General features: G+C 38.5%; 1 protein-coding gene across 24 annotated transcripts in view; it reads left to right on the forward strand.

Moving 5' to 3' along the window:
- The window catches only part of HECTD1 (HECT domain E3 ubiquitin protein ligase 1), a 101417-nt gene that overhangs the window by 49592 nt on the left and 26200 nt on the right, over window positions 1-25625 (forward strand). For 8 of the 24 annotated variants that reach the window (XM_008269478.5, XM_051822137.3, XM_051822135.3 and 5 more), the window contains exons 13-26: window positions 91-313; window positions 1854-2117; window positions 2221-2297; window positions 8445-8579; window positions 9067-9213; window positions 9572-9666; window positions 10734-10839; window positions 12742-12876; window positions 14920-15059; window positions 15295-15618; window positions 16945-17111; window positions 17206-17382; window positions 20730-21425; window positions 22102-22323. In XM_008269478.5, coding sequence (XP_008267700.1) covers window positions 91-313; window positions 1854-2117; window positions 2221-2297; window positions 8445-8579; window positions 9067-9213; window positions 9572-9666; window positions 10734-10839; window positions 12742-12876; window positions 14920-15059; window positions 15295-15618; window positions 16945-17111; window positions 17206-17382; window positions 20730-21425; window positions 22102-22323 — 2908 coding nt within the window. Of the gene's footprint in view, window positions 1-90; window positions 314-1853; window positions 2118-2220; window positions 2298-8444; window positions 8580-9066; window positions 9214-9571; window positions 9667-10733; window positions 10840-12741; window positions 12877-14919; window positions 15060-15294; window positions 15619-16944; window positions 17112-17205; window positions 17383-20588; window positions 21426-22101; window positions 22324-25625 lie in introns of those variants that run through there. The other 16 variants (XM_008269480.5, XM_051822139.3, XM_070053787.2 and 13 more) reach the window with 3 other exon arrangements.

Genomic DNA, 25625 nt, shown 5'->3' on the forward strand with positions numbered 1-25625 from the left:
TTCATGGTCATGTTTTTTAAAATACTTGAGAGTATTTGAAATAGAAATGTTTTCCATTCAATGTCTCATTGAATAATTCTACACATTTAGGAAGATGAACCACAGGAAGATGCTAAAGAATTGCAGCAAGGTAAACCGTATCACTGGAGAGACTGGTCTATCATTAGGGGAAGGGACTGCTTATATATTTGGAGTGATGCGGCCGCCTTGGAATTATCTAATGGCAGTAATGGATGGTTCAGATTTATCCTGGATGGAAAACTTGCCACTATGTATTCAAGTGGCAGTCCAGAAGGTGGATCTGATAGTTCAGGTAATACTTTGTTTCAATTAAGACATTTTCTTTCTTTCTTTCTTTCTTTCTTTTTTTTTTTTTTTAAGATTTATTTATTTATTTGAAGGAGTAACACAGTAGAGGGGTAGAGAGAAAGAGGGAGGTCTTCCATCCAATGGTTCACTCCCCAATTGGCTGCAGTGGCTGGAGCTGTGCCAATCCGAAGCCAGGAGCAGAAGCTTCTTTTGGGTCTCCCACGTGGGTGCAGGGGCTCAAGGACTTCGGCCATTTTCTACTGCTTTCCCAGGCCACCCACAGCGGAGAGCTGGATCAGAAGTGGAGCGGCCAGGTCTCAAAGCAGCGCCCATATGAGATGCCAGCACTTCAGGCCAGGGCGTCAACCCACTGTGCCACAATGCCGGCCCATCAATTAAGACATTTTCCTTATGTCTACAACTTTGCTACGTTGTCATGGAGTCTTGTGAAACAAAGAACAGTGCTAGTGTTACATTTTTTAGCTAAAAAATGTAAATGCCTTATTTGAAAGAAATAGGAGGCAGTGCTGCTTGAGATCCTGTGGCCAATTCTTGAATAACAATAATGGAAACTTTACCATGAAAACAGTTCACAAATGCCTTTTTAATGTATGAGACAAAGAACAGCACTATAGTTATATTTCTTTTAAAAAAATTTAATGCTGCCGGCGCCGCGGCTCACTAGGCTAATCCTCCGCCTAGCGGCGCCGGCACAGCGGGTTCTAGTCCTGGTCGGGGCGCCGGATTCTGTCCCGGTTGCCCCTCTTCCAGGCCAGCTCTCTGCTGTGGCCAGGGAGTGCAGTGGAGGATGCCCAGGTGCTCGGGCCCTGCACCCCATGGGAGACCAGGAAAAGCACCTGGCTCCTGGCTCCTGCCATCGGATCAGCGCGGTGCGCCGGCCACAGCGCGCCAGCCGCGGCGGCCATTGGAGGCCATTGGAGGCCATTGGAGGGTGAACCAACGGCAAAGGAAGACCTTTCTCTCTGTCTCTCTCTCTCACTGTCCACTCTGCCTGTCAAAAAATTAAAAAAAAAAATTAATGCTTTATTTGAATAAAGTCAGAGAGAGAAGGAGAGGCAGAGTGCTCCCATCTGCTAATGTACTCCTCAGATGTCTACAATGACTGGACCTGGGCTGGGTAGAAGCTGGGAGCCAGGAACTCAGTCCAGGTCTCCTGAGTGAGTGGCAGGGATAGAGCTGTGCATTGCAGTCATGTACTGTGATATGGAACACATGTATCCCAACAGATATTTCAGCCACCAGACCAAACAGCCCTAGCATTATAGCTATCTTTGTCTCAAATCTTTCAGATAAAGCTGTCTTGTGTTATATAATAGTAAATTGCTCCAGTGCCTGCCAGACCCAAGCTCTCCCTTTGTAGAATTGCTTTTATGCCTGCACTTAAGTAAAGCAAACCAGTGATGGGATTCCAAAGAACAAAATGGTATTAATTCTTATTTATAAGGTTTATACTCCAGTCTGGTAGTTTCTGTTTTCTTTTAAAATATGGAATGAGGTTTTAAAAAATCTTTTTGTTTTTATAGAAAGCAGAAGTGAATTTCTAGAGAAGTTACAAAGAGCCCGAGGCCAAGTAAAGCCATCTACTTCAAGTCAACCTATACTGTCAGCACCAGGACCCACTAAACTCACTGTCGGGAATTGGTCACTAACATGTTTGAAAGAAGGAGAAATTGCTATTCATAACTCAGATGGTCAGCAGGCTACAATATTGAAAGAAGATTTACCTGGTTTTGTATTTGAATCTAATAGAGGAACCAAACATTCATTTACTGCAGAAACTTCTCTGGGTAAGTATGGAGATACCTATGTTTAGTAGGTAAGAATAAATCGATATGTTAAACTGCAATTAAGAATATAGTGTTAAATGCTTTTTTTCTTTTCTTTATCAAGGTTCAGAATTTGTGACTGGCTGGACTGGCAAGAGAGGCAGAAAACTGAAATCTAAGTTAGAAAAAACAAAACAAAAGGTATATTTTTCGGTGTTTTATATTGACTTTGTAAAGTTTTACAGTAGATAATATATACATAAGTTACCCTAATATGACATTTTTATACTTTTCCTATTTTATCTGTTTTCAGTATTTTTGACAATATGTATAATTTTTGTATGTATATAATCTATAGAATTTTTATACATGTATATATACAGTATGTATAATTTTTATACATGTACTAAATATTAACATTAAAATAAACAGAATAGAAATTGGGACAAAGAATGAAATTTAAATTATTTTAAATTATGTGACTTATTAATGAAGAAAACTATAAAGTCCTACTGAACTTTTTATCAATAGTAATGCTTTTGTGATACAATGAGATTAAAAGTGATTATCATATTTAATGCTTTGTGATATAGCAGTTTAACTGCCTGGCCTTAGATTATTTTGGTAATTAGTTTAGTAGTCATTCTAGATGATTACTACTTCAGAAAGATGGAGGAACAAAGACATTTTTATTTCTACCTTCAAAACCTCAATACCTGGGATGGACATTTGGCACATGGTTAGTTGAGATACCACTTGGGGTGCCTGCATTGGAGTGCCTGGGTTCAAGTACTAACTCTGCTCTGGATTCCACTCCCTGCTGCTGTATACTCTCTGAGACAGTGGTGATGGTTCTAGTACTTGGGTCCTGGCTACCCACGGGTGGGGGACATGAATTAAGTTTCAGGCTGCCAGCTTTGAACTGGCCCAGCCCTGGTTGTTATGACCCAACCCCTGACTGTTGTGGAAGATCTTTCTGCTTTTCCAATAAAAATAAAAATAACTAAATATTTTTAAAAATGTTAATTTACCTTCATCTTCTTTGAAGGCAGAGCAAGAGAGATCTTCCATTCACTGGTTCACTTCCCAAATGCCTGCAATAGCTGGGCCTGGGCCAAGCTGAAACCAGGAGCTCAATCCCCATCATCCACTTGGGTAGCAAGGACCAAAGCACTTGATTGACATCTACTGCTTTCTGGTGCACATTATTAGAATGTTGAATCTGAGTTAGAGTAGCTGATACTGAGACCAGCACTTCAGTTATAGGATTCATGTGTCCTAAACTACAGCTTAACCTGCCCATCCAAAGCCAGGAGCTTCTTCCAGGTCTCCCACATGGGTTTTAGGGACCCAAGTACTTGGGTCATACTCCGCTGCTTTCCCAGGCACATACTAGGATGCTGGATTGGAAGTGGAGTAGCCAGAACTCAACCTGGTGCCCATATGGGTTGCTAGCATTGCAGGTAGGAATTTAATCCATGCCATAACACCAGCCCCAGATTTGATTTTTTGGAAAGATTTTGAGACCAGAGATTTCTTCTGATGCAGAATGCGTTAAAAGTATTTAAGGAAGAATATCTTTTTTCCCTCATTTCTGGGAGATAAAATTAAAAAAAAAAAGAAAAGAAATACCTGAATATTACCAGGTTTGCTGTAAATAACAGCATTTTAAATATTTGTCCAACTAATTGATAGAAGTTATATACTATCTTTTCAATTATTTTGTGACTATTTTATAATTTACTTGATAAAAGTGAAGTTGAACATCTTTTCTTTTGATTATTGTGGATAGCCCATGCTTGCATTATCCTGCTAGACTATGTTTTCACTTTTTACTTGTTGAACTCTATTTAGTGGAGCCAATACGCCTTTCACTATAATGTTATCTCAAAAAAATGGTTTTTTAAAAAAAGCTTTTCTTTCTTTTTTTTTTTTTTAAGACTTATTTATTTGTTTGAAAGGCAGAGACACATAGAGAGAGGAAGAGAGTGAGAGCGAGAGCAAGAGAATCTTCCATCTGCTAGTTCATTCCCCAAATGGCTGCAATGGCCAGGGCTGGGCCAAGCTGAAGCCAAGAGCCAGGAGCTTCATCCAGGTCTCCCACATGGGTTCAGGCTCCCAAATACCTGGGCCATCCTCCACTGCCCTCCCAGACACACTAGCAGGAAGCTGGATGGAAGTGGAGCAACTGAGACAAAATGGTGCTCATATGGGATGTCGGCAGAGCAGGCATTGACTTAACCTGCTACGCCACAGCACCGCCCCCAAAATAGAATATCTTTATGCAGACATTTAGTGTAATACTTAAGATGTTGCTTGGGTCACCTGTATCCCATATTGGAGCGCCTGGTTGGTGTCTTGGCTCCACTTCAGCTTCTTGTTAATGTGCACCCTGTTGGCTTAACTGGTTGGATCCCTGCCACCCACATGGAGACCTGGCTTGCGTACTTAGACCCTAACTTCAGTCTGGCCCAGTCTTAGCTATTGCAGGTATTTGGAGAGTAAATAGTGGTTTGGAAATATCTGTCATTTATATTTCATAATATGTACAAAAAAAAAAGAAAAAGAAAACATTGTCTCAATCTTTTTAAATTTTCTTTCTTTTTAAAGATTTATCTATTTGAAAGTCAGCGTTACAAATAAAATAATAAAAATTATTGTTTATAATAATATATTAAAATAATAAAATATTATATTATTAATATTAATTATATTAATTATATATTAATAATATTATTAATAGTAATATTGTCGATAATTATATTAATTATTATATTAATATTGATATTATTGTTATTAATATTAATATTAAAATAATAAAAATTATATTAAAATTTAATTAAAATTAAATTAAAATTTTATTATTTTATTTGTAAGTCAGAGAGAGAAGGAGAGGCAGAGAGTGAGAGAGAGATCTTCCATCTGCTGATTCACTTCCTAGTTGGCTGTAATGGCCGTAGCTGTGCTGATCTGAAACCAGGAGCCAGGAGCTTCTTCGGGTCTCCCATGTGGGTGCAGGGGCCCAAGGACTTGGACCATCTTCTGTGGCTTTCCCAGGCCATAGCAGAGAGCTGGATCGCAAGTGGAGCAGTCGAGACTCGAACCGGCATCCATATTTGGATGCCAGCACTGCAGGCAGCAGCTTTACCCAGTACTTCACAGCACCAGCCCCCTTTTTTCATTTTCTTAAAAAATATTGATTCACTTTTTTGATTTGAAAACATTAGCAACTATCTTTTTCATATAAAAGCAGTAATAATATATACTAATTTTGGTAAAAATAATTTTAACTGTTTTATCCTCAGTTTTTATTAATTGATATTATATATAAAAAAGGATAGTTTCTTCAAAGTTGTTCCTTAATCAGAACTTCCTTTTAATTCTCAAGGATATACCAAAATAGAATGAAAAAGTCTTATTGAGTAGTTTAGGGGACTTGGGACTATGCTGGGTTAGTTTGTGGCTGAAATGTATTCAGCAGCTGGCCTTGTGGTGCAGCAGATTAAGTTACCGCTTGCAGCACTGGCATCATGTAAGCAGAGTGCTGGTTTTGAGTCCTAGCTGCTCCGCTTCTGATCTAGCTTCTTGCTGATATGCTATGGCATACAGTGGATGGTGGCCCAAGTGTTTGGTCCACTGCCATCCATGTTGTAGACCAGGATGGAGTTCCTGGCCCAGCCCTAGCTGTTGCGGGAATTTGGGAAATGAACCAGCAGTTGAAAAATATCTGTCTCCCCTATCTCTTCCCCTCTCTTTATCCCTCTGCCTTTTAAATAAATCTTTTTTTTAAAGCATGTTTTTGCAAATGGTGTCATATTAAATTGAATCACACCCAAGCCTAGTACATGTATAGGTTGTTGTATCAAATAACCTTTTTAACTTAAATGAGGTCATTACTGCCCAAATTGACACAGTCTTTCTAATGGTGAAATATGTACATTTATGAGTGTTATGTATACTGTGTGTATGTAATTTGAATAGAAAAACTATATAAAATATTAGAAAGATGTAAAATATAAGGTATAGGCCAGCATTGTGACACACAGTGGGTTAAGCTGCCACCTGAGATGCCGGCATCCCATATGAGTGCTGATTGGTGTCCCAGCTACTCCACTTATGATCCAGTGCTCTGCTAATGTGGCTGGGAAAGCAGTGGAAGATGGTCCAAGTGCTTGGGTCCCTGCTATCCACATAGGACACCTAAATGGAGTTCCTGGCATTTGGCTTTAGCCTGATCCAGTCCCAGCCTTTTGGCCACTTGGGGAGTGAATCAGTGGAAAGAAGCTCTCTGTCTCTTCCTGTCTGTGGCTTTGTCTTTCAAATAAATCTTTAAAACAAACAAACAAAACACACCTGGGGTATACTGTCAGAATGTTAAAAGACTCAACTTTGGTTGATAGAATTATGGGTGGTTTTACCATTGTAGAGTGTGCAGGTTCCTTTTATTAAAAAAAAAAATTTCTACAGGTTGTATAAAAATTTTTAATAGACTCTTACTTGGCATATAAATATAACATTTAAATTAAATGTTGAAAGTGTGTCGTTTGGGGCCCACGCTGAAGCACAGTGGGCAAGGCTACTGCCTGCAGTGCCGGCATCCCATATGGGCTCTAGTTCAAGTCCTGGATACTCCATTTCTGATCCACTCTCTGCTATGGCTTGGAAAGCAGTAGAAGATGGCCCAAGTGCTTGGTCCCCCACATTGGCTTGAGAGACCCAGAAGAAGCTTCTGGCTTCGGATCGGCCCAGCTCTAGCCATTGCAGTCATTTTGGGAGTAAACCAGTGGATGGAAGATCTCTGTCTCTCTCTGTAATTCTGCCTTTCAAATAAATAAATAAATCTTTAAAAAAAAAGCCAAAAAAATGTTGTTTTAGTTACCACTACTTAAGTTTACTACAGTACTTTTTCAACCTTGCAAACCTTTGACATGTATGAATAGAAATAGTAATGTCTTCTGGTAGTTAATATGACATTAGGAGCTTAATTCTCTCTCTTTAAAAAGTGTGTTTATTGTCTATTTGAAAGAGCAACAGAGAGAGAGAGGACAAGAGAGAGTTTCCACCATTGGTTCACTCCCCAAATGCCTGCAACCATTAGGGCTGGGCCAGACTGAAGCCAAGAGCCTAGACTACCATCCAGGTCTCTCACGTGGGTTACAGGGACCCAAGTACTTGGTGTGTCTTCCATTGCTTTACCAGGTGCATTAGCAGGGAATTGAATCAGAAGCTGAGTATCTGGGATTCCAGCTGACATTCCAGTACGGAATGCTGGTATTTCCAAGTTTTGGTTTAACCCACTACACCACAACATAATTTTTGTTTTGTTTTGTTTTGTTTTCTTGTATTTTTTAAGATTTATTTTACTTATTTGAAAGGCAGAAAAACAGGGAGAGAAGGAGAGAAAAAGAGATCTTCCATTTGCTGGTTCTTTCCCCAGATGGCCACAGGGCTGGGCCATGCCTAAGCCAGGAGCCTGGAGCTCCATGCAGATCTTCCATACAGGTAGCAGGAGTCCAAGCACTTGGGCTGTCATTGTCTGCTGCTTTTCCCAGGCCATTAGCAGAGAGCTGGATTGAAAGTGGAGCAGATGAGACTGGAACTGATGCCCTTAGGGGATGCCAACATAAGAAGTGATAGCTTTACCCACTATAGCACAATGCTGACCTCAAGATCTTAATTCTTTTTTTTTTATTTTATTTATTTATTGAAAGGTAGAGTTACAGACAGTGAGAGGGAGAGACAGAGAGAAAGATCTTCCATTTGCTGGTTCGCTCCCCAAACAGCTGCAACCGGGACAGAATCCAGCACCCTGACTGGGACTAGAACCCCCAGTGCCAGTGCCGCAGGCAGAGGATTAGCCAAGTGAGCCGCGGCATCGGCCAAGACTTTAATTCTTAAAACTGCATATGTGGCCGGCGCCGCGGCTTACTAGGCTAATCCTCCACCTGTGGCGCCGGCACACCGGGTTCTAGTTTCGGTCAGGGTGCCGGATTCTGTCCCGGTTGCCCCTCTTCCAGGCCAGCTCTCTGCTGTGGCCTGGGAGTGCTGTGGAGGATGGCCCAAGTGCTTGGGCCCTGTACCCACATGGGAGACCAGAAGAAGCACCTGGCTCCTGCCATCGGATCAGCGCGGTGCGCTGGCCGCAGCGTGGCAGCCACAGCGACCATTGGAGGGTGAACCAATGGAAAAGGAAGACCTTTCTCTCTGTCTCTCTCTCTCACTGTCCACTCTGCCTGTTTAAAAAAAAAAAAAAAACAAACTGCATGTGTGCATGTGTAGGTGTAAAAGAGAAGGTTTGGTAAAATTAATTATAGTAAAAATGTACATTTACTCTTTTCATTTTGTTAGGTACGAACTATGGCTCGAGATTTATACGATGACCACTTTAAAGCTGTTGAAAGCATGCCTCGAGGAGTAGTGGTAACACTCAGGAACATAGCAACTCAGTTAGAGTCATCTTGGGAACTTCATACAAACAGACAAGTATGTGAGCTTCTTGATTTAAGATCCCTAATGAATTTTCCTTTAGTTTTTTTTCTTTTCTATTCTTTATCTCCTGGGAGTTAAGTAAGGGGTCAGCAGATTTTGACCATAAGCCAAAATGGCCAGCCAGCTTTTTTTGTTTGGCTTTGTGATGTAAGATTGATTTTTGTGTTTTCCAATGATGGGAAAGTCAAAAGAATATTAATTCATGAGGCATAAAAATTATACAAGTATTTACATCAGATTTTAGTGTTTATAAATAGGACTTTGACGGCTGTGACAGATTACGTGGCTAACAAACCCTGAAATATTTCCAGTGAATCCTTTTTTAAAAATTTTGATGACCTCTAGTAGAGCTAATCTGTTTGAATAATCTGAACTTTTAATCTTGTGTAATATCCAATATATTTTCATGTTAAGTGATTTTGTAATAAGTTCTTAAGAGTTTTGTGGGGTTTTTTTCTTCATTAAAATTTGTTTCTTTTAGTGTATTGAGGGTGAGAACACTTGGAGAGACTTAATGAAGACAGCCTTAGAAAACCTAATTGTGCTTTTGAAGGATGAAAACACAATTTCACCGTATGAAATGTGCAGTAGTGGCTTGGTGCAAGCACTTCTTACTGTTTTAAACAATGTAAGTTTATCCAGAGAACAAAAGTATATAATTTAAAAAATATTTGTGGCCACACTTTTGGTAGAGCAATTTTTAGTTTGTTTTGTAAAGAAATACTTAAAAACTGATTAATATGTCTAATTTCTATAGCCTTTTCTTTAGTTGCAGCATCTTTTTAGTTAATTGAATCAAATAATTTAGTCTGTTTTGACTTCATGGTCCTGGTCATAAAGTAAAAATTCAAATATTAAATGATTACTGATTTTATTCAGAATGCTTCGACAGTTTTGTAATAGCATAATAATATTGAAGTCACCATGAGGTTATGATACAGTTTAATAAGATCCTTAAAAACTGTGTTTTCTACTCTGTTTTCTAGAGTATGGATTTGGATATGAAACAAGATTGTAGCCAGCTGGTAGAAAGAATAAATGTTTTCAAAACAGCCTTTAGTGAAAATGAAGATGATGAAAGGTAAAACACCAAATATTTAATTTCATGTTTGTAATACTTGCACAGTGCACTGTCTTAAAATTAGTCTTTTTTTAAATATATATTTATTTGACAGAGTTAGACAATGACAGAGAGAGACAGAGAAAGATCTTCCTTCTGTTGGTTCACCCCCCAACCGGCTGCTACGGTCGGTGCTTGCGCCGATCTAAAGCCAGGAGCCTGGTGCTTCCTCCTGGCCTCCCACGTGGGTGCAGGGGCCCAAGCACTTGGGCCATCCTCCACTGCCCTCCTGGGCCACAGCAGAGAGCTGGACTGGAAGAGGAGCAACTGGGACTAGAACCCGGTGCCCACATGGGATGCCGGTGCCGCAGGCAGAGGATTGGCCAAGTGAGCCATGGTGCTGGCCTTAAAATTAGTCTTAACACAACTATGCACAAAATATGAACTATATAAAAAGTAGCTTATAGTATAAATATATGAAGAAAAATCTTGAAGTAATTTTCTTAATCTAATGAAACAAAACTTATTTAAACTTTATGTGTAGTATGAATATAGCTAATCCTTTAGTTTTAATTACATGCCTGTTAAAATTTGGTTGAAAATTTGAACAGTAATTAAAGTAATAATACATAATGATTGTTAACTCTTATTTGGGCTGATAATGATGTAATTGATTTTTTTTTAATATTTCTTGAGACTGGTATTATGGCATAGAGGATAAAGCCACTGCCTGTGATACCAGAATCCTATACGGGTGCCAGTTCAAGTCCCGGCCACTCCCCTTCTAGTCCAGCTCCTGGCTGGTGGCCTGTGAAAAGTAATGGATGATGGCCCAAGTACTTGGGCCACTGCCACCCAAGTGGGAGACCTGAATGAAGCTCCTGGCTTTTGTCTGGTCCAGTCCTGGCTGTTGCAGCCATCTGGGGAGTGAACCTACAGATGGAGGATCTCTCTGTCTCCCCTCTCTGTGTTACTTTTTCACATAAATATGAAGAAAGTGGGGCCCTAATGAGGTTGTTTACTGTGGTGTCTGCATGATCTGTTGTATTCATTTAAACAAAAGTCCCTAATAATTATTTTCTTCACAGCCGACCAGCAGTTGCATTAATTCGAAAGTTAATAGCTGTACTAGAATCTATTGAACGTCTACCTCTCCATTTGTATGATACACCAGGATCTACATATAACCTCCAGGTAACCATGAAAAATGTAGTAGCTTATATTGCTGAATGAATATGAACAGTGTTACACTTTTTAAAAATCTTTCATATGAGATTAAAATAAGAATAATTCTACTTAATCTTCAAATATTTTAGCTTAAACGTCATTTCATCAAATCACTGTGAAATAAATCACATTTATTCAATAAATCATATTTGGTAGATTAGAAATACAAAAAGATATTTTATCTCTGGGGAAAAAAACAGAGAAACTGATTCTTTTTCTGGAATAATGAGTCTTGTCTTAGTTTGATTGCAATGATGTTACAGAATACCTTAGACTGGGTAATTAACAATAGAAACTATTTCTCACAGTTCTGGTTTCTGCAAAGTCTTAGATCAGAATAAGAGCAAATTTGGTGTCTGAGGGCCTGCTCCTTCCAGATGGCACCTTTTAGCTCTGAGCAGCTCAGTGGTGAAAGGGCAAAGCAGTTTCCTCAGGCCTATTTCATAAGGGCACTAATCCCTTCCATGAAGGCTCTGCTCTCATCACCTAATCATATCCCAACACCACTTCACTGAGCATTGAGTTTTGGGATCCAAATTTGAAGGGATGCAACAAGACCAAAGCAGGTTCCTTTCTTATCCATATGTTAAGTCAACATATGAGAAAAAATGTGGAAGTAGTTTAACCATGATTTTTTTTTTCATATATTTCTGCAGGTCATACATGCTTTTTATATTAGTCATGTGATTTTATAGTCTGTTTCTCCCTCCCTTTATATTTAGGGTATGTGTGTGTATTCTCTTTCAATTATTCTATTTTAATAGCTAGGATGTAGTTGTGAGCAAGTAAAACAAAATTTTTACTGCTAATATGCCAACCCACATCTTTTGTGGGTTGCGTTAGTATCATTAGGAAGTCCTCTCCTTTGAATCTTGCCTTTATCCATCCTGTCCTGCATTCCAGTATGTGGAGTAATCTGCTGTAAATATATCCTTTAATAAGTGACTAAAGCTAAAATCAGTGCTCATTCAAAGTAGCATTGTGGAAGCCACCAAACTTCCAGACTAGAATGCATTTTCACAAAGTTACAGTGCATTTGTTGCACCTGACATTTTGTATATATTTATTTATAAAGATGAGGAGGGCTAAGTTTGTTTTGTCTCAGACAAAATAATAGAAAAGAACAAAGAAACTGGCTGCTTCCCTTTAGGCTTTATCCTGAGTAAATGAATAAGTTAGAGATAAGTCTCCAAGACTAGAAATTCAATTGCTTATTCAGTTCTAGGAGCACCAACATCTTTTATTACACACTTTTCATTTCAGGAGATTATACAACATCCAAAGAGAAGAAAGCCAGGAATGTGCCCTCTAATAATTTTGCAGTCTAAAATGTTCTGAAAATACACACATATATATGTAATTTTTCCATAGAAATTAGTTAAGATTGATACAGAAATGAAACAACCTGAAATTTGTAGTCCTGTATTTGTCACTTACTAAAATATATTGGATTAAGAGATGTCTTTCTTTTTAAAAAGTTTATTACCTTAATATATAATATTCTGGCTTTAAAGGAATAAATAAGCTAATTTGTTCCTTTTCAAAAATGTTATCTGGAGATTTATGAATTACAAGTTACAGATCTAATGGTTCTGTTAAAAGTATTTCAAAATAATTATATTTAAACTATGTATATTTCAAGTTGTTCAGAAATTCTTGCAAGTTAACTTTTGTTTTTTCTTGATAACCGCTATCACTTATTCAGTGAATTTTAAAAAAAAGTATGTAATGGAATACAAACATTTATTTGTTGATCCTTCCATGATGATCATACTTTAAAAATTAAGTTGTTGTGGTCTTGTAATGTATGTCACTTTTCTAATTCCAAGGAAGCATGGTATTTTCTGAAATATTTTGATTTCTATGTAGATACTTACAAGGAGATTACGTTTTCGGTTGGAACGTGCACCTGGTGAAACTGCATTGATAGATCGCACTGGCAGAATGTTAAAGATGGAACCTTTAGCTACAGTTGAATCTCTGGAACAGTATCTCTTGAAAATGGTAAGCCTCCAGCAGACTCATAGAATGGTAGATGTCCTAAACAGCACTCTGGACTCAGAATCAGCCCTTAAGGCATTCAGATCCGGCTATGAAGCCCATGAGAGTTTCTCAGGCATAGAAAGCCAAGACACTATGGCAAAAAGATGACCTAAATGAAAGATCTCTGTGAGATCCCAGCGGAGAGAACGGGCCATCAAAGAAGGAGGTACCTTTCTTTGAAGGGAGGAGAGAACTTCCACTTTGATTATGGCCTTGCCTAAATAAGGTCGGAGTTTGTGAACTCAACAGGCTTCCATAGCCTTAGCAGCTCATGACAAGAGCCTCGGGTGATTACTGATGTCATGTTAAATCAACAACAGGAGTCTGTGTACTTATTCCCCATGTAGGATCTCTGTCCTTAATGTGTTGTACTATGCAAATTAACAGTAAAACTAGTATTCAAACAGTACTTTATACTTTGTTTGTGTGGTTGCAGTCTGTTGAAATCTTTACTTAGTATATACTAAGCTGATCTTCTGTATATAAAGATAATTAAAAATGAATCTTAATGAAGAATGGGATGGGAGAGGGAGTAGGAGATGGGATGGTTTGTGGGTGGGAGGGAGGTTCAGGGGGGAAAAGCCACTATAATCCAAAAGTTGTACTTTGAAAATTTATAATTATTAAATGAAAGTTAAAAAAAAAAAAAAGAAAGAAAATGGTGAGCCTCTGGCAAGGGTATGATGAGATAAGCATTCCCTGGTGTGGTTTAGCCTGTTTGAGCAGTATTTGTCCAAAGTAAGGCAATAGAGTTCATGTAGTAGTTCTATTTTTAGGAATCTTTTAAGAAAGTACTTGTGGGGTAGGTGTTTGGTGCAGTGGTTAAAGCTTGTTAAGGTTCTCACGGCCTATGTTGGACTGCCTGTTTGATACCCAGCTCTGGCTCCTGACTTTGGCCTCAGCATAGCCTGCCTCAGCATCTTGGGCATTTGGGTAGTGAACCAACAGATGGGATCTGTTTGTGTCTGTCTGTCTGTCTGTCTCTCTCGCTGGCTCGTGAATAAATAATTTTTTTAAAAAGAAGCAACTTTCTTTAAAAACCTATATAGTCTTGGGGCCGGCACCATGACTCACTTGGTTAGTCTTCCGCCTGCGGTGCTGGCATCCCTTATGAGCACCAGGTTCTAGTCCAGGTTGATCCTCTTCCAGTCCAGCTCTCTGCTGTGGCCCAGGAAGGCAGTGGAGGGAGGATGGCCCAAGTGCTTGAGCCCCTGCACCTGCATGGGAGACCAGGAAGAAGCACCTGGCTCCTGGCTTTGGATCAGCACAGCGCTGGCTATAACAGCCATTTGGGGAGTGAACCAACGGAAGGAAGACCTTTCTCTCTGTCTCTCACTGTCTAACTCTACCTGTCAAATAAAAAAAAAAATAAAAAAACAGCTATAGTCTTACTTATACCATAAATGCTTTATATATGATAATTATTTCTAATGTGAATATTATTGAAGTTATTAAAATAAATATAATGGAAAATGTTTTGTATTCTGTGATCAGGGCTTTGTTTTATCCTATCTACTGAGATAGTGGACAAAAGAAATATAGTAGAGTGTTTATATGGATTTAATGTTTTTTAAATTTTAAAAAATGTAGTTCATTTGAATGACAGACACAGAGATCTTACATCTGCTGGTTTACTCTCCAAATTCCTACAGTAGTCAGGATTGGGCCAGGCGAAGCCTGAAACTAGGAATTCAGTCTGGGTCTCCCACGTCATTGGCAGGGTTCCAGCTACTTGCGACGTCATCTTCTGCCTCCCGGAGTGCACATCAGTAGGAAGCTAGAATCAAGCTGAACAAGGACCTGAGCCTAGCCACTCTGATATGTGGGATGCTGATATCCAAAGCAGCATCTTAACCACGACACCAAATGCCTGTCCCCAGATATTTTTCAATGAATATTTGTTATAATAAAAACAATTCACCTAAAAAATTGGGAGAAATATGGATAATTTGTTGAAAGCAGCATTACTAAGGTGCATGATTTCCCATACTTTCTTTGGTTTAGGTAGCAAAGCAGTGGTATGATTTTGACCGATCTTCATTTGTGTTTGTTCGAAAATTAAGAGAAGGCCAAAATTTTATATTTCGGCACCAGCATGATTTTGATGAAAATGGAATCATTTATTGGATTGGTACAAATGCAAAGTAAGTTGAAAAAAATTGTAGGTAGTAGAATCAAATTATTAACTATTCACTGAATATCCTATATTTTAAGGGATTTTGTCTTATGGGTTAAATTTAAGATACTCAAATTATTGTTTATAACCAAAAAAGCCTCAATTTCTAATTGTATTTTTTTAATTAATATAATTTTGTATTTTAAATAGCTATGAACATTTAAATGTGTTAACATTGTTAATTTTTCTTTGTTTTTGTCTAGAACTGCATATGAGTGGGTAAATCCAGCTGCTTATGGACTTGTAGTAGTAACATCATCCGAAGGAAGAAATCTACCATATGGTCGCTTAGAAGACATATTAAGTCGTGATAATTCAGCTTTAAATTGTCATAGCAATGATGACAAGAATGCTTGGTTTGCCATAGATCTGGGTCTCTGGGTAATACCATCAGCTTACACGCTTCGTCATGCTCGTGGCTATGGAAGGTCTGCACTGAGAAATTGGGTTTTCCAGGTATCCAAAGATGGACAGAACTGGACTTCTTTGTATACCCATGTTGATGACTGCAGTCTCAATGAACCAGGGTTAGTTGAGGAGTCTTTGCAAATTGGAAAACTCAGTAAAGAGCTTTGTTTGTGTTTATGATTGTATGCTCTGGAGCTCTCTTTGTGGAATATTGAAGCAAGATTTTCTTTCTAAAAATGACTCACTTGATACATAGTTTAAGCATTTAAACTCTGAGTTTATACCAAAACACTAATTTTAGGTTAAGTATCAGTAGAAAGCTAATAAATATATTTTAAGTTTATATCTATAAATATTCATACATACAGACACACATGCACGCATATATATGTGTGTTTGCCTAATATCTAGCACAAAAGGAAACAAAAGATGAATTTGGCTTTTTATAATCTGTAGCAGATAATACAAATGAATATTCAACAACATACTGGCTATTGCTGGTTATAGAATTATGACTGATTTAGGATTTTCTTAGTTTTATGTACCTTCTAAATTTCATATATTGATCACATTTTTTCAGGACAGAATATCAGTTATATTCCTAAAAAATTAGTTCCACTAAGTTTTAATTTTATTTTATGGCATATTTCAAGGGTAGACTATGAGTTAAATTTTTTTCTGCATTTAATATATTATGAAAAGAGCTTCTTAGCAATAGGTTTAGTTCATAGTGTATTCATATTTCTCAAGCTTTTAAAGTTAAAAAAAATTTTTTTTGACAGGCAGAGTGGACAGTGAGAGAGAGAGACAGAGAGAAAGGTCTTCCTTTTTGCCGTTGGTTCACCCTCCAATGGCTGCCACGGCCAGTGCACTGCGGCCGGCGCACCATGCTGATCCAATGGCAGGAGCCAGGTACTTCTCCTGGTCTCCCATGGGGTGCAGGGCCCAAGCACTTGGGCCATCCTCCACTGCCTTCCTGGGCCACAGCAGAGAGCTGGCCTGGAAGAGGGCAACCGGGACAGAATCTGGTGCCCCGACCGGGACTAGAACCCCGTGTGCCAGCGCGGCAAGGCGGAGGATTAGCCTAGTGAGCTGCGGCGCTGGCATAAAGTTAAAATTTTAATGTATCATTTGATTAAAACTTTCCAATAATTAAATTTTTTCATCATAAAGGCATATTTCTTTGTTAACTTTCTTATTCTTTATCTTTTGATTATATTAATCAGAAATCATTTATGTGTAAAATTAATAACATACTTTAAAACTTACCATTTCTAACCTGTTTTCTTGACTACTTTTTTTCTCCATTGATTTCTTCATTTGTGTAGAGTGAACTGGTTAGTGAATATGAAAGTTGGTTTATTTTTCCTACAGTTTTCTATTGTGTAAAACATCTTCTCTACCTTAAATATCTGTTACATAATTTTTCTCTAACATATTTATAGATCAACTGCAACCTGGCCTCTTGATCCACCAAAGGATGAGAAGCAAGGGTGGCGACATGTCAGGATTAAGCAGATGGGGAAGAATGCTAGTGGACAAACACACTACCTCTCATTGTCCGGATTTGAACTTTATGGCACTGTAAATGGAGTATGTGAGGATCAGCTAGGTAAAGAAATTGTGTGAGGTTTTCTTAACTTACTAAAACAATTATTTTTATAAAAAGTGATTTGGTTTATGTTTCTCCAATTTCTATTCTTCAGGGAAAGCAGCTAAAGAAGCAGAAGCTAATCTTAGAAGGCAGAGACGTCTAGTACGCTCCCAAGTTCTGAAATACATGGTACCGGGAGCTCGTGTTATCAGAGGCCTGGATTGGAAATGGCGAGATCAAGATGGCAGCCCACAGGGAGAGGGCACTGTCACAGGAGAACTACATAATGGTGAGTAGGTGCTTAGCACTTGTTTGGAATCCTAGTACTTAAGTAATAATTTCTTTTATTATCTTAGAATAATTTATAAGTTGCATAAAGATATGAATATTATATAGAAGTACTGATACTGATTTCACATTAAAAATAACGGAGGTTTTATATTACTATTTTTTTAAGATTTATTTATTTATTTGAAAGGGAGATTTACAGAGAGGCAAAGGCAGAGAGAGATCTTCCATCCACTGGTTCACTCCCCAAATGGCCACAACGGCCAGAGCTAGCCAATCTGGAGCCAGGAGCCAGGAGCTTCTTCTGGGTCTCCCATGCAGGTGCAGGGACCCAAGCACTTGGGCCATCGTCTACTGCTTTCCCAGGCCATAGCAGAGAGCTGGATCAGAAGTGGAGCAGCTGGGTCTCGAACTGACGCCCATATGGGATGCTGGCACTGCAGGCGTCAGCTTTACCTGCTACGCCACAGCACTGGCCACTTACTGGGTTTTGACCAGGTTTGCCTCTGATAATTTGAAGTGACTTTGTCAGGCTGGTGTAAGTTGGGTAACTTCACATCCTTCCCTTTCTTTTGCCCTTTCCTAATTTATTATTCTCATGTTTCTTTTGGACTTTAATTTCTTTTTTTTTCTTTTAATATATTTTCTTTATTTACAAGTTAGAATCAACAATTGGCTTTAATTTCTTATACTTGTTACATCTTGTTAGTCTTAAAGGAATCAAGTAATACTTTTTTTTACTATATTAGAAGTCATGTAGAAGAAAAAGTATTAACATTTTTCCTTATGATTTTTCAATGTTTCTCAGTCTTCAAGCTTTTGCAGTGGAAGGGAGATGCTTAAACATTGATGATTTATGAGGATTATTGTATAAAAGAAATTCATTTTCAACTTTTGATGTAGATTTTGGGGAAATCCTTATCCATGTAATAACTTGCTATTAATTCCCAAAGCTCTCTAGTGTCTCATTGTTTTCTTAAAGACTAGAAGACTGCTTCATTAGCAGATAATTTCCCTAAGTGGTGGGTTTAGTCCTGTCAGTTCTGGCTAGTATTGAACAACTAAATTTTTTATTTCAATTTAGAAAAGATACCTAAATGGCTATAATAAAAAATAGCTGTAATAAAAGTGACAGTGTTGGGAAGATGAGTAACATTTAATTTCTTAACATACTTATGTTTTATGTGATAAATGCATCTATTTATTTAAATAAATCCTTTTCATTTATTGCTTTTAAATTCTGTTCCTTGAATAACCAAACTACCAAATGCATTTCTGTAGCATAAAAACCTACTTGCAAATCATTGTAATCAAAGTAGGTTTACAGTGAGCAAGAATTCTTAAAAACCAGTGATTGTTGACATGACTGTAGTACCATTCAACACAGAAATTGCAAATGTCTTTATTTTTTAGAAATCTTGGTGATACTTATGAAGAAATTAATATTCTGTGTCCTATAAATTATTTCGGACTTGCTGAAGTGTGTGATTTGATAAGAGGAATGCAGCTGGTTTTTCTCTGGATGAAGTCAAATGAAACAATTCTATAGGAAAATTAGAATCTTTAATTTCAGGATTTAACATTCAAGAAAATCCTGTTTTTTGCTGAATTAACGAATATGGAGAGTAAATTTTGGTTTAAAACCTTTTCTTCGAAGCGGGTTCTTAGCTTTTAAATACTGTATTCTGTAATAATAAACAGTAGGAACCCCTGCTTTGTAGGTACAACAAATAAGTTTACAATTACAAATTTTGGTAAATGCTCTGCAATAAATTATTAGCATATTTCTGGACCAATTAGTAGAATACAGAATTCATTTTTATTTGGGATATGCTTTTGAAACTTTCCTTTTCTCACAATTTTCTGTGTAGCAGAAGAGCTAGTTAAATGTTGATTCTTCAAAGGTTATTTCATCATACATAATAAGTTGAAGCAATTGAAATCTCATCTAAGCTACTTATGTAGATTGGGGGCAGTCAGTTTTCCTTTCAAAGAACTGATATGCAGATAATCCCTACAGGTAATTCATTATTATTTATACCCTTCTGAGCTTCATGAAAAACATAAATGAATATTGTGGGTGGTGGATGGGTAAGTGGGCAGCTGGGTGTGTGGGTGGGTATGTATGCCATACCTTTTGTCCCATATGTGTATGAGTAAAGTACTTTAAATCCTATAAAGACTTCTTAAACCTTTTTTATTTTTTATGTGCTTTTTTGGTGCTGTGTTTTCCCCCAGAGTAGTTAGCTTATAACATTAAAATAAGATTGCAAGATTTCTATTAATTTTCTTCTAATAGGCATTTTTTTGCTTTTGAAGTTAAATTACCTTTTAAAGAAAGATCAAGTATCATTTTCTAAGTACAAGTAAATATAGACTGAATATCATGCTTGTTAATTCTTTACATGTTTTTAGTTTTAGCAAATAGGGTTTAATAAAATAACTCAGTGTGCTTTTTTAAATTTTATTTTTAGTATTTTGTGTGCTTATTCAAATTTATTGAATGTAATCATAAGAGAATCAAGTAATTATTGAACTTTGAGAACACAACCGAAATGCTAACTTAGCGTTTTATTTGAGCTAGTGGCCTAAAGTTTCTACTGTGATATATGAATATTTTGTCTCATAAAGAGGGCTTAGCCTAAACTTAGAAACTAATGGTAAGCCAACACTTTTTTCTAGAAAGAAAATTTGACCATATAATCATACTCAGCAATTTAAAAACTTTGACATTCCATTTACTTGCTGAAGTTGCAGTTTTTTTTTACCATTTATATCAGTCTTTAAATTTTTTCGAACAATTTTTCCATTTCAAATATAACCCAGTAGATGTAAGCATGACCCTTACATTGTTTTTAAATAAAACTAGACTGAACGATTAGAAATAAGGTGAATGAGAGAAAGAATTTTAATTGTTTTCCCACAAACTTTGTTTATAGTACTTATTTCTTTCCTTAACATAATCTTATTGTGAGGGTTAAATAAATACAGGCTTTCAAATAACTAGCCTAATCTTGTATAATCAAGTAATGTTTCAGTTGATTGGAGTTCAAAAATTTACATTTAACTTGGCAGATCTTAAATGACTAGAAATTCAGAGAAAGAAGTACAGCACTGATGAAAAGCTGATCCCATATTGTGGAGCTACTGTCTGACACGCTCCTATCTGCTTTCTGCTGGGTCTCACAAACTCCTGTCCCTTTCCAGGCTGGATTGATGTCACCTGGGATGCTGGTGGCTCAAACTCTTACCGTATGGGCGCAGAAGGAAAATTTGACCTCAAGCTTGCACCAGGGTACGACCCTGATACAGTGGCATCACCCAAACCTGTTTCATCCACTGTTTCAGGCACAACGCAGTCATGGAGCAGCTTGGTGAAAAACAACTGTCCAGACAAGACGTCTGCTGCTGCAGGCTCCTCAAGTAGAAAAGGAAGCAGCAGTTCTGTGTGTAGCGTGGCCAGTAGCAGCGACATCAGCTTGGGTTCGACCAAAACGGAACGGAGATCAGAAATTGTAATGGAACACAGTATAGTTTCAGGAGCTGATGTCCATGAACCAATTGTTGTTCTTTCATCTGCTGAAAACGTCCCTCAAACAGAAGTAGGGTCATCTTCCAGTGCAAGCACCAGCACCTTAACAGCGGAAACGGGAAGTGAAAATGCTGAAAGGAAGTTAGGTCCTGATAGTTCTGTTCGTACTCCTGGGGAGTCTAGTGCAATATCCATGGGAATTGTTAGTGTTAGCTCTCCTGATGTAAGTTCAGTATCTGAATTAACTAATAAAGAAGCAGCTTCACAGCGACCCCTTAGCTCTTCAGCAAGTAACAGACTGTCAGTGAGTTCCTTGTTGGCTGCTGGGGCCCCTATGAGCTCTAGTGCAAGTGTACCTAACTTGTCCTCAAGAGAAACATCTAGCTTGGAGAGTTTTGTAAGGAGAGTGGCAAACATAGCACGGACTAATGCCACGAACAACATGAATCTAAGCCGAAGCAGCAGTGATAACAACACTAATACTTTGGGGAGGAATGTGATGAGCACAGCAAGTAAGTGAGCTTTTCCTTATGGAACTCAATGCTTTTTTCCACTCTAAGGGATGCAAGATAGGGTCTTCTGCTCAGGGCATTCTTTAACTAGATCATTAACCATGTTAAATATAGCTACATCAAATTTAGCACTTCAGGATTATGAAGTAAGATATTTATAGAATCATTTCAGAATTCAGATCACCTGTGATAAATAATCTCTTTATTCTGAAAAGATAAAATGATTTTCTTTTGTTTTCCACTCCTGTATGATAAATGGTTAAACAAAGTTGCATGAAGAAATGGAAGATTGTTAATATTACCATAGTCCATTGAAACCAAAGCATCAAACTGATGTATAGATTTTACTTAGCCCCTTAAAGTGATTTTAGCTTCTGAAAGTTACTTAATTCTAATTTAAGCTACTAATGAATTAAAGTAATTTCCTTGAAAAATACATTGGGAGTTACTTGTTTTACATTTTTAAAAAGCTAAGCTTAATATTTAAGAAAAAGTAATGCTATAAAAATAAGACTTTTTAGTTGGATTTCAGTTGGGTTCCCAAAGTTGTTCAATTCATCCTTTCCATTATTAGTGTTTGTTATGACTCTTTAAATAAAAACAGATAAAATTTGGTTTTTCTAAGGTTCCCACAATCCCACCTATTTGTACTGATTTGCTTCATTTTTGTCTTTAGCTTCTCCTCTTATGGGTGCTCAGAGTTTCCCTAATTTGACCACTCCTGGTACTACATCAACAGTGACTATGTCAACATCCAGTGTTACTAGCAGCAGCAATGTAGCCACAGCAACAACCGTTTTATCAGTGGGTCAGTCGTTAAGTAATACTTTAACCACCAGCCTCACATCAACCTCCAGTGAGAGTGACACCGGTCAAGAGGCAGAATATTCCTTATATGGTAAGTTATGATTTGAATTAAAATATTTAGATTTTTTTAAAGATTATTTATTTGAAAGGCAGGGTTAAAGGTGTTGGGGGTAGGTGTCTTCCATACACTGGTTCACTCCCCAGATGGCCGCAATGTGGCGTTTTTGTGCAGCAGAGTAAGCTGCTGCCTGCAATGCTAGCATCCCATACATGTGCTGTTCCATGTCCTAGCTCTTCCACTCAGATCTAGTCCCTATTAATGCACCTGGGAAATCGGTAGAAGATGACCTAAGTGCTTGGGCCTCTGCACCCATGTGAGAGACCTGGATGGAGTTCCTGGCTCCTGACTTCGGCTTGTCTAGCTCCGTGGCCATTGCCGCCATTTGGGGGTGGAAGATCTCTCTCTCTTCCCCTTTCCCCTCTTTCCCCCTCCATCTTAGTCCCCCTCCAACTAACTACCTTACCCTATACCCTCCCCCGCCCCTTCTCTCTAACTCTGCTTTTCAAATAAGTAAGTAAATCTTTAAAAACAAATTACCGATTATAAACAAAGCAGAAATCTAGAAACTCTATTTAACATTTTTTTTTTTGCCTTTTATCACTAGTGTAGTAGAACCATAATATAGGAAAGGTAGAAGTGAATTGAAATCATCAAGTCATGTCCTCCCAGATATCATTTGGTATGTGTTTTTTGTGTGTTAGTAGAAAGAGATATTGAATTGCCTTTGAAAAATGCTGTGGGGTGGGCATTTGGCCCTGAAGTTGGTATGCTCCCAGGAACGCTGGCATCTTATATTAGAATGCTGGGTTCAGGCCGGCGCCGCGGCTCACTAGGCTAATCCTCCGCCTAGCGGCGCCAGCACACTGGGTTCTAGTCCCAGTTGGGGCGCCGGATTCTGTCCCGGTTGCCCCTCTTCCAGGCCAGCTCTCTGCTGTGGCCAGGGAGTGCAGTGGAGGATGGCCCAAGTGCTTGGGCCCTGCACCCCATGGGAGACCAGGAGAAGCACCTGGCTCCTGGCTTCGGATCAGCGCGGTGCGCCGGCCGCAGCGCGCCGGCCACGGCGGCCATTGGAGGGTGAACCAACAGCAAAAGGAAGACCTTTCTCTCTGTCTCTCTCTCTCACTGTCCACTCTGCCTGTCAAAAAAAAAAAAAAAAAAAGAATGCTGGGTTCAAGGCCTGGCTCCTCTCCCAGTTCCCACTTTGTACTCTAGGAGGCAGCAGTGATGTTTCAAGTAGTTGGGTCCTTGCCACTCATGTGGAAGAGCTGGATTAAGTTCCTGGCTCCTGATGGTCAGCTTGGTCCAACTTCAGCCATTACAGACATGTGGGGAGTGAATATTTTTTTTCCATTTTTTCTGAGAATATGGCCTCTCCTAGTCTAAACTAAGAATTTGATCTTCTTATGGTTATGGTAATAGGAAAGTCATCATATATCTGTTTCTACTTTTCCTGTTGAATGGGTGTGTGGCAAAATGATAATGATTATTACACAAATAATATAAGCTCATTGAATAAATTATTTTTCAATTTATTATTTCTCATAAGGACCCTCTTCCCCTCCGTGGTCATTTGTTAGTAAGTTTACTTGAAGCTGTTATTCTATATCATCTGAAGTTTAAGAAGGTTGTGAATGTAGTAGGGTAAAAGTTATTTGAAAGTTAGGGCCATGGATCAGCTTGTATAAGTTATTGTTAGATAATGATTTCTTTTTTTATGTTCTTAGAAAGGGAGAACTCTTAAGACTGCTGATGGGAAGGCTTAGAGAATAACACCCATCTTATAATCTTTATATACAGTGCAAACTTTCACTATGTTAGTTTTTGGGGGACATGTTTTGATTCAGTGATGTGGTGGTCAAATCTATGACATACAGAGCTTTTGTATATTCATGAAATGCTGATTTTAAAAAGGGAACATGAGAAAACTGACTTCAGTGAATTGTAACATCAGAGAAGGAATTTCCAAATAAGAAGTTGGATTGTGTTCCTTAAAAGAAAAACCCAAAGTGGAATTGGTTTATTTTGTACTGCCACCTCGTGTTTATGAGAACCACCACCTAAATTGCAAGATGGATCCTTACATGTTAGGATTGATGTTTTTTGTTTTGTTTTAATTTTACTTATTCATTTGAGAGGTATAGTTACAGAGAGAGAGAGACAGACAGACAGACAGACAGGTCTTCCATCCTCTGGTTCACTCCCCAAATGGCCACAACGACTGGAGCTGGGCCAATCCAAAGCCAGAATCCAGGAGCTTCCTTTAGGTCTCCCACTTGGGTACAGAGGCCCAAACACTTGGGCCGTCTTCTGTTCCTTTCCCAGGCTATAGCAGAGAGCTGGATAGGAAGAGGAGCAGCTGGGACTAGAACAGCACCCATATGGGATGCAGGCGCTGCAGGTAGCCTACCACACCACAGCACCAGCTCCAGGAGTAATGTATTTTATCAAATTTAAGCTGCTACTGATTGTAAGACATGTGATTTTAGGGGCGGGGTGGGGGGGGAGGCTTGGGTCACTAGGTTAAAATTTTTGCCAGTTTAGCTTTGACTTGTTTTTGATTATAAGACATTCTGATTTTAGAACATTAATATATTGGAGCCAGCATCGTGGTACAGTGAGTTACACTGCTTCTGCCTGCATTGCCTATATCCGATTTAAACACCAGTTCAGGTCCCAGCTGCTGGAAAGGCAGCAGAAAATGGCCCAAGTACTTGGCCCCTACCACCCACCTGGGAGGCCTAGATGAAGTTCTTGGCTCCTGGTTTCAGCCTAGTCCATTGCTGGCCATTGTGTTCATTTGGGGAGTGAACCAAAAGATGGAAGATGGATCTCTTTCTGTCTGTATTGCTCTTGCTCTTGGCTCTCTGTCCCTCCCTTTATCTCTGTACCTCTGCCTTTCAAATAAGTAAATCTTATTTTTTAAGAAACATTAAACTGTTAAAAAATATAATACATTTTGTGTAATGTGGAGACTCTTGCTTCTAGTGGCCGTCAAGTAAAGGGTGCTGAATATTTGATCCTATGTAATTACTGAATAAAAAATGTTTGGCTTGAGGCTGGTATTGTAGTGTAGTGAGCCACTGTTGCCTGCTACACCAGCATCCCATATGGGCACTGGTTCATCCTGAAAGTCTTTGAAAAATGTTCCTCCTCAGTTCTTTAAAGTAGGTTGTGTTTCCTTGAAGCATCCAACTGAGCAGAAATCATACTGAGTAAAGAGCTGGCATTGTGGTACAGCAGATTAAGCTACTGCTGATGCCCACATACTGTGTTGGAGTGCAAATTCACATCCCAGCTGTTGTGCTTCTGGTTCAACTACCTGCTAATGACTT

The sequence above is a fragment of the Oryctolagus cuniculus genome, chromosome 12 (assembly GCF_051225735.1).
Source record: "Oryctolagus cuniculus isolate XC-2025 breed Fujian yellow rabbit chromosome 12, ASM5122573v1, whole genome shotgun sequence".
Classification (NCBI taxonomy): domain Eukaryota; kingdom Metazoa; phylum Chordata; class Mammalia; order Lagomorpha; family Leporidae; genus Oryctolagus; species Oryctolagus cuniculus.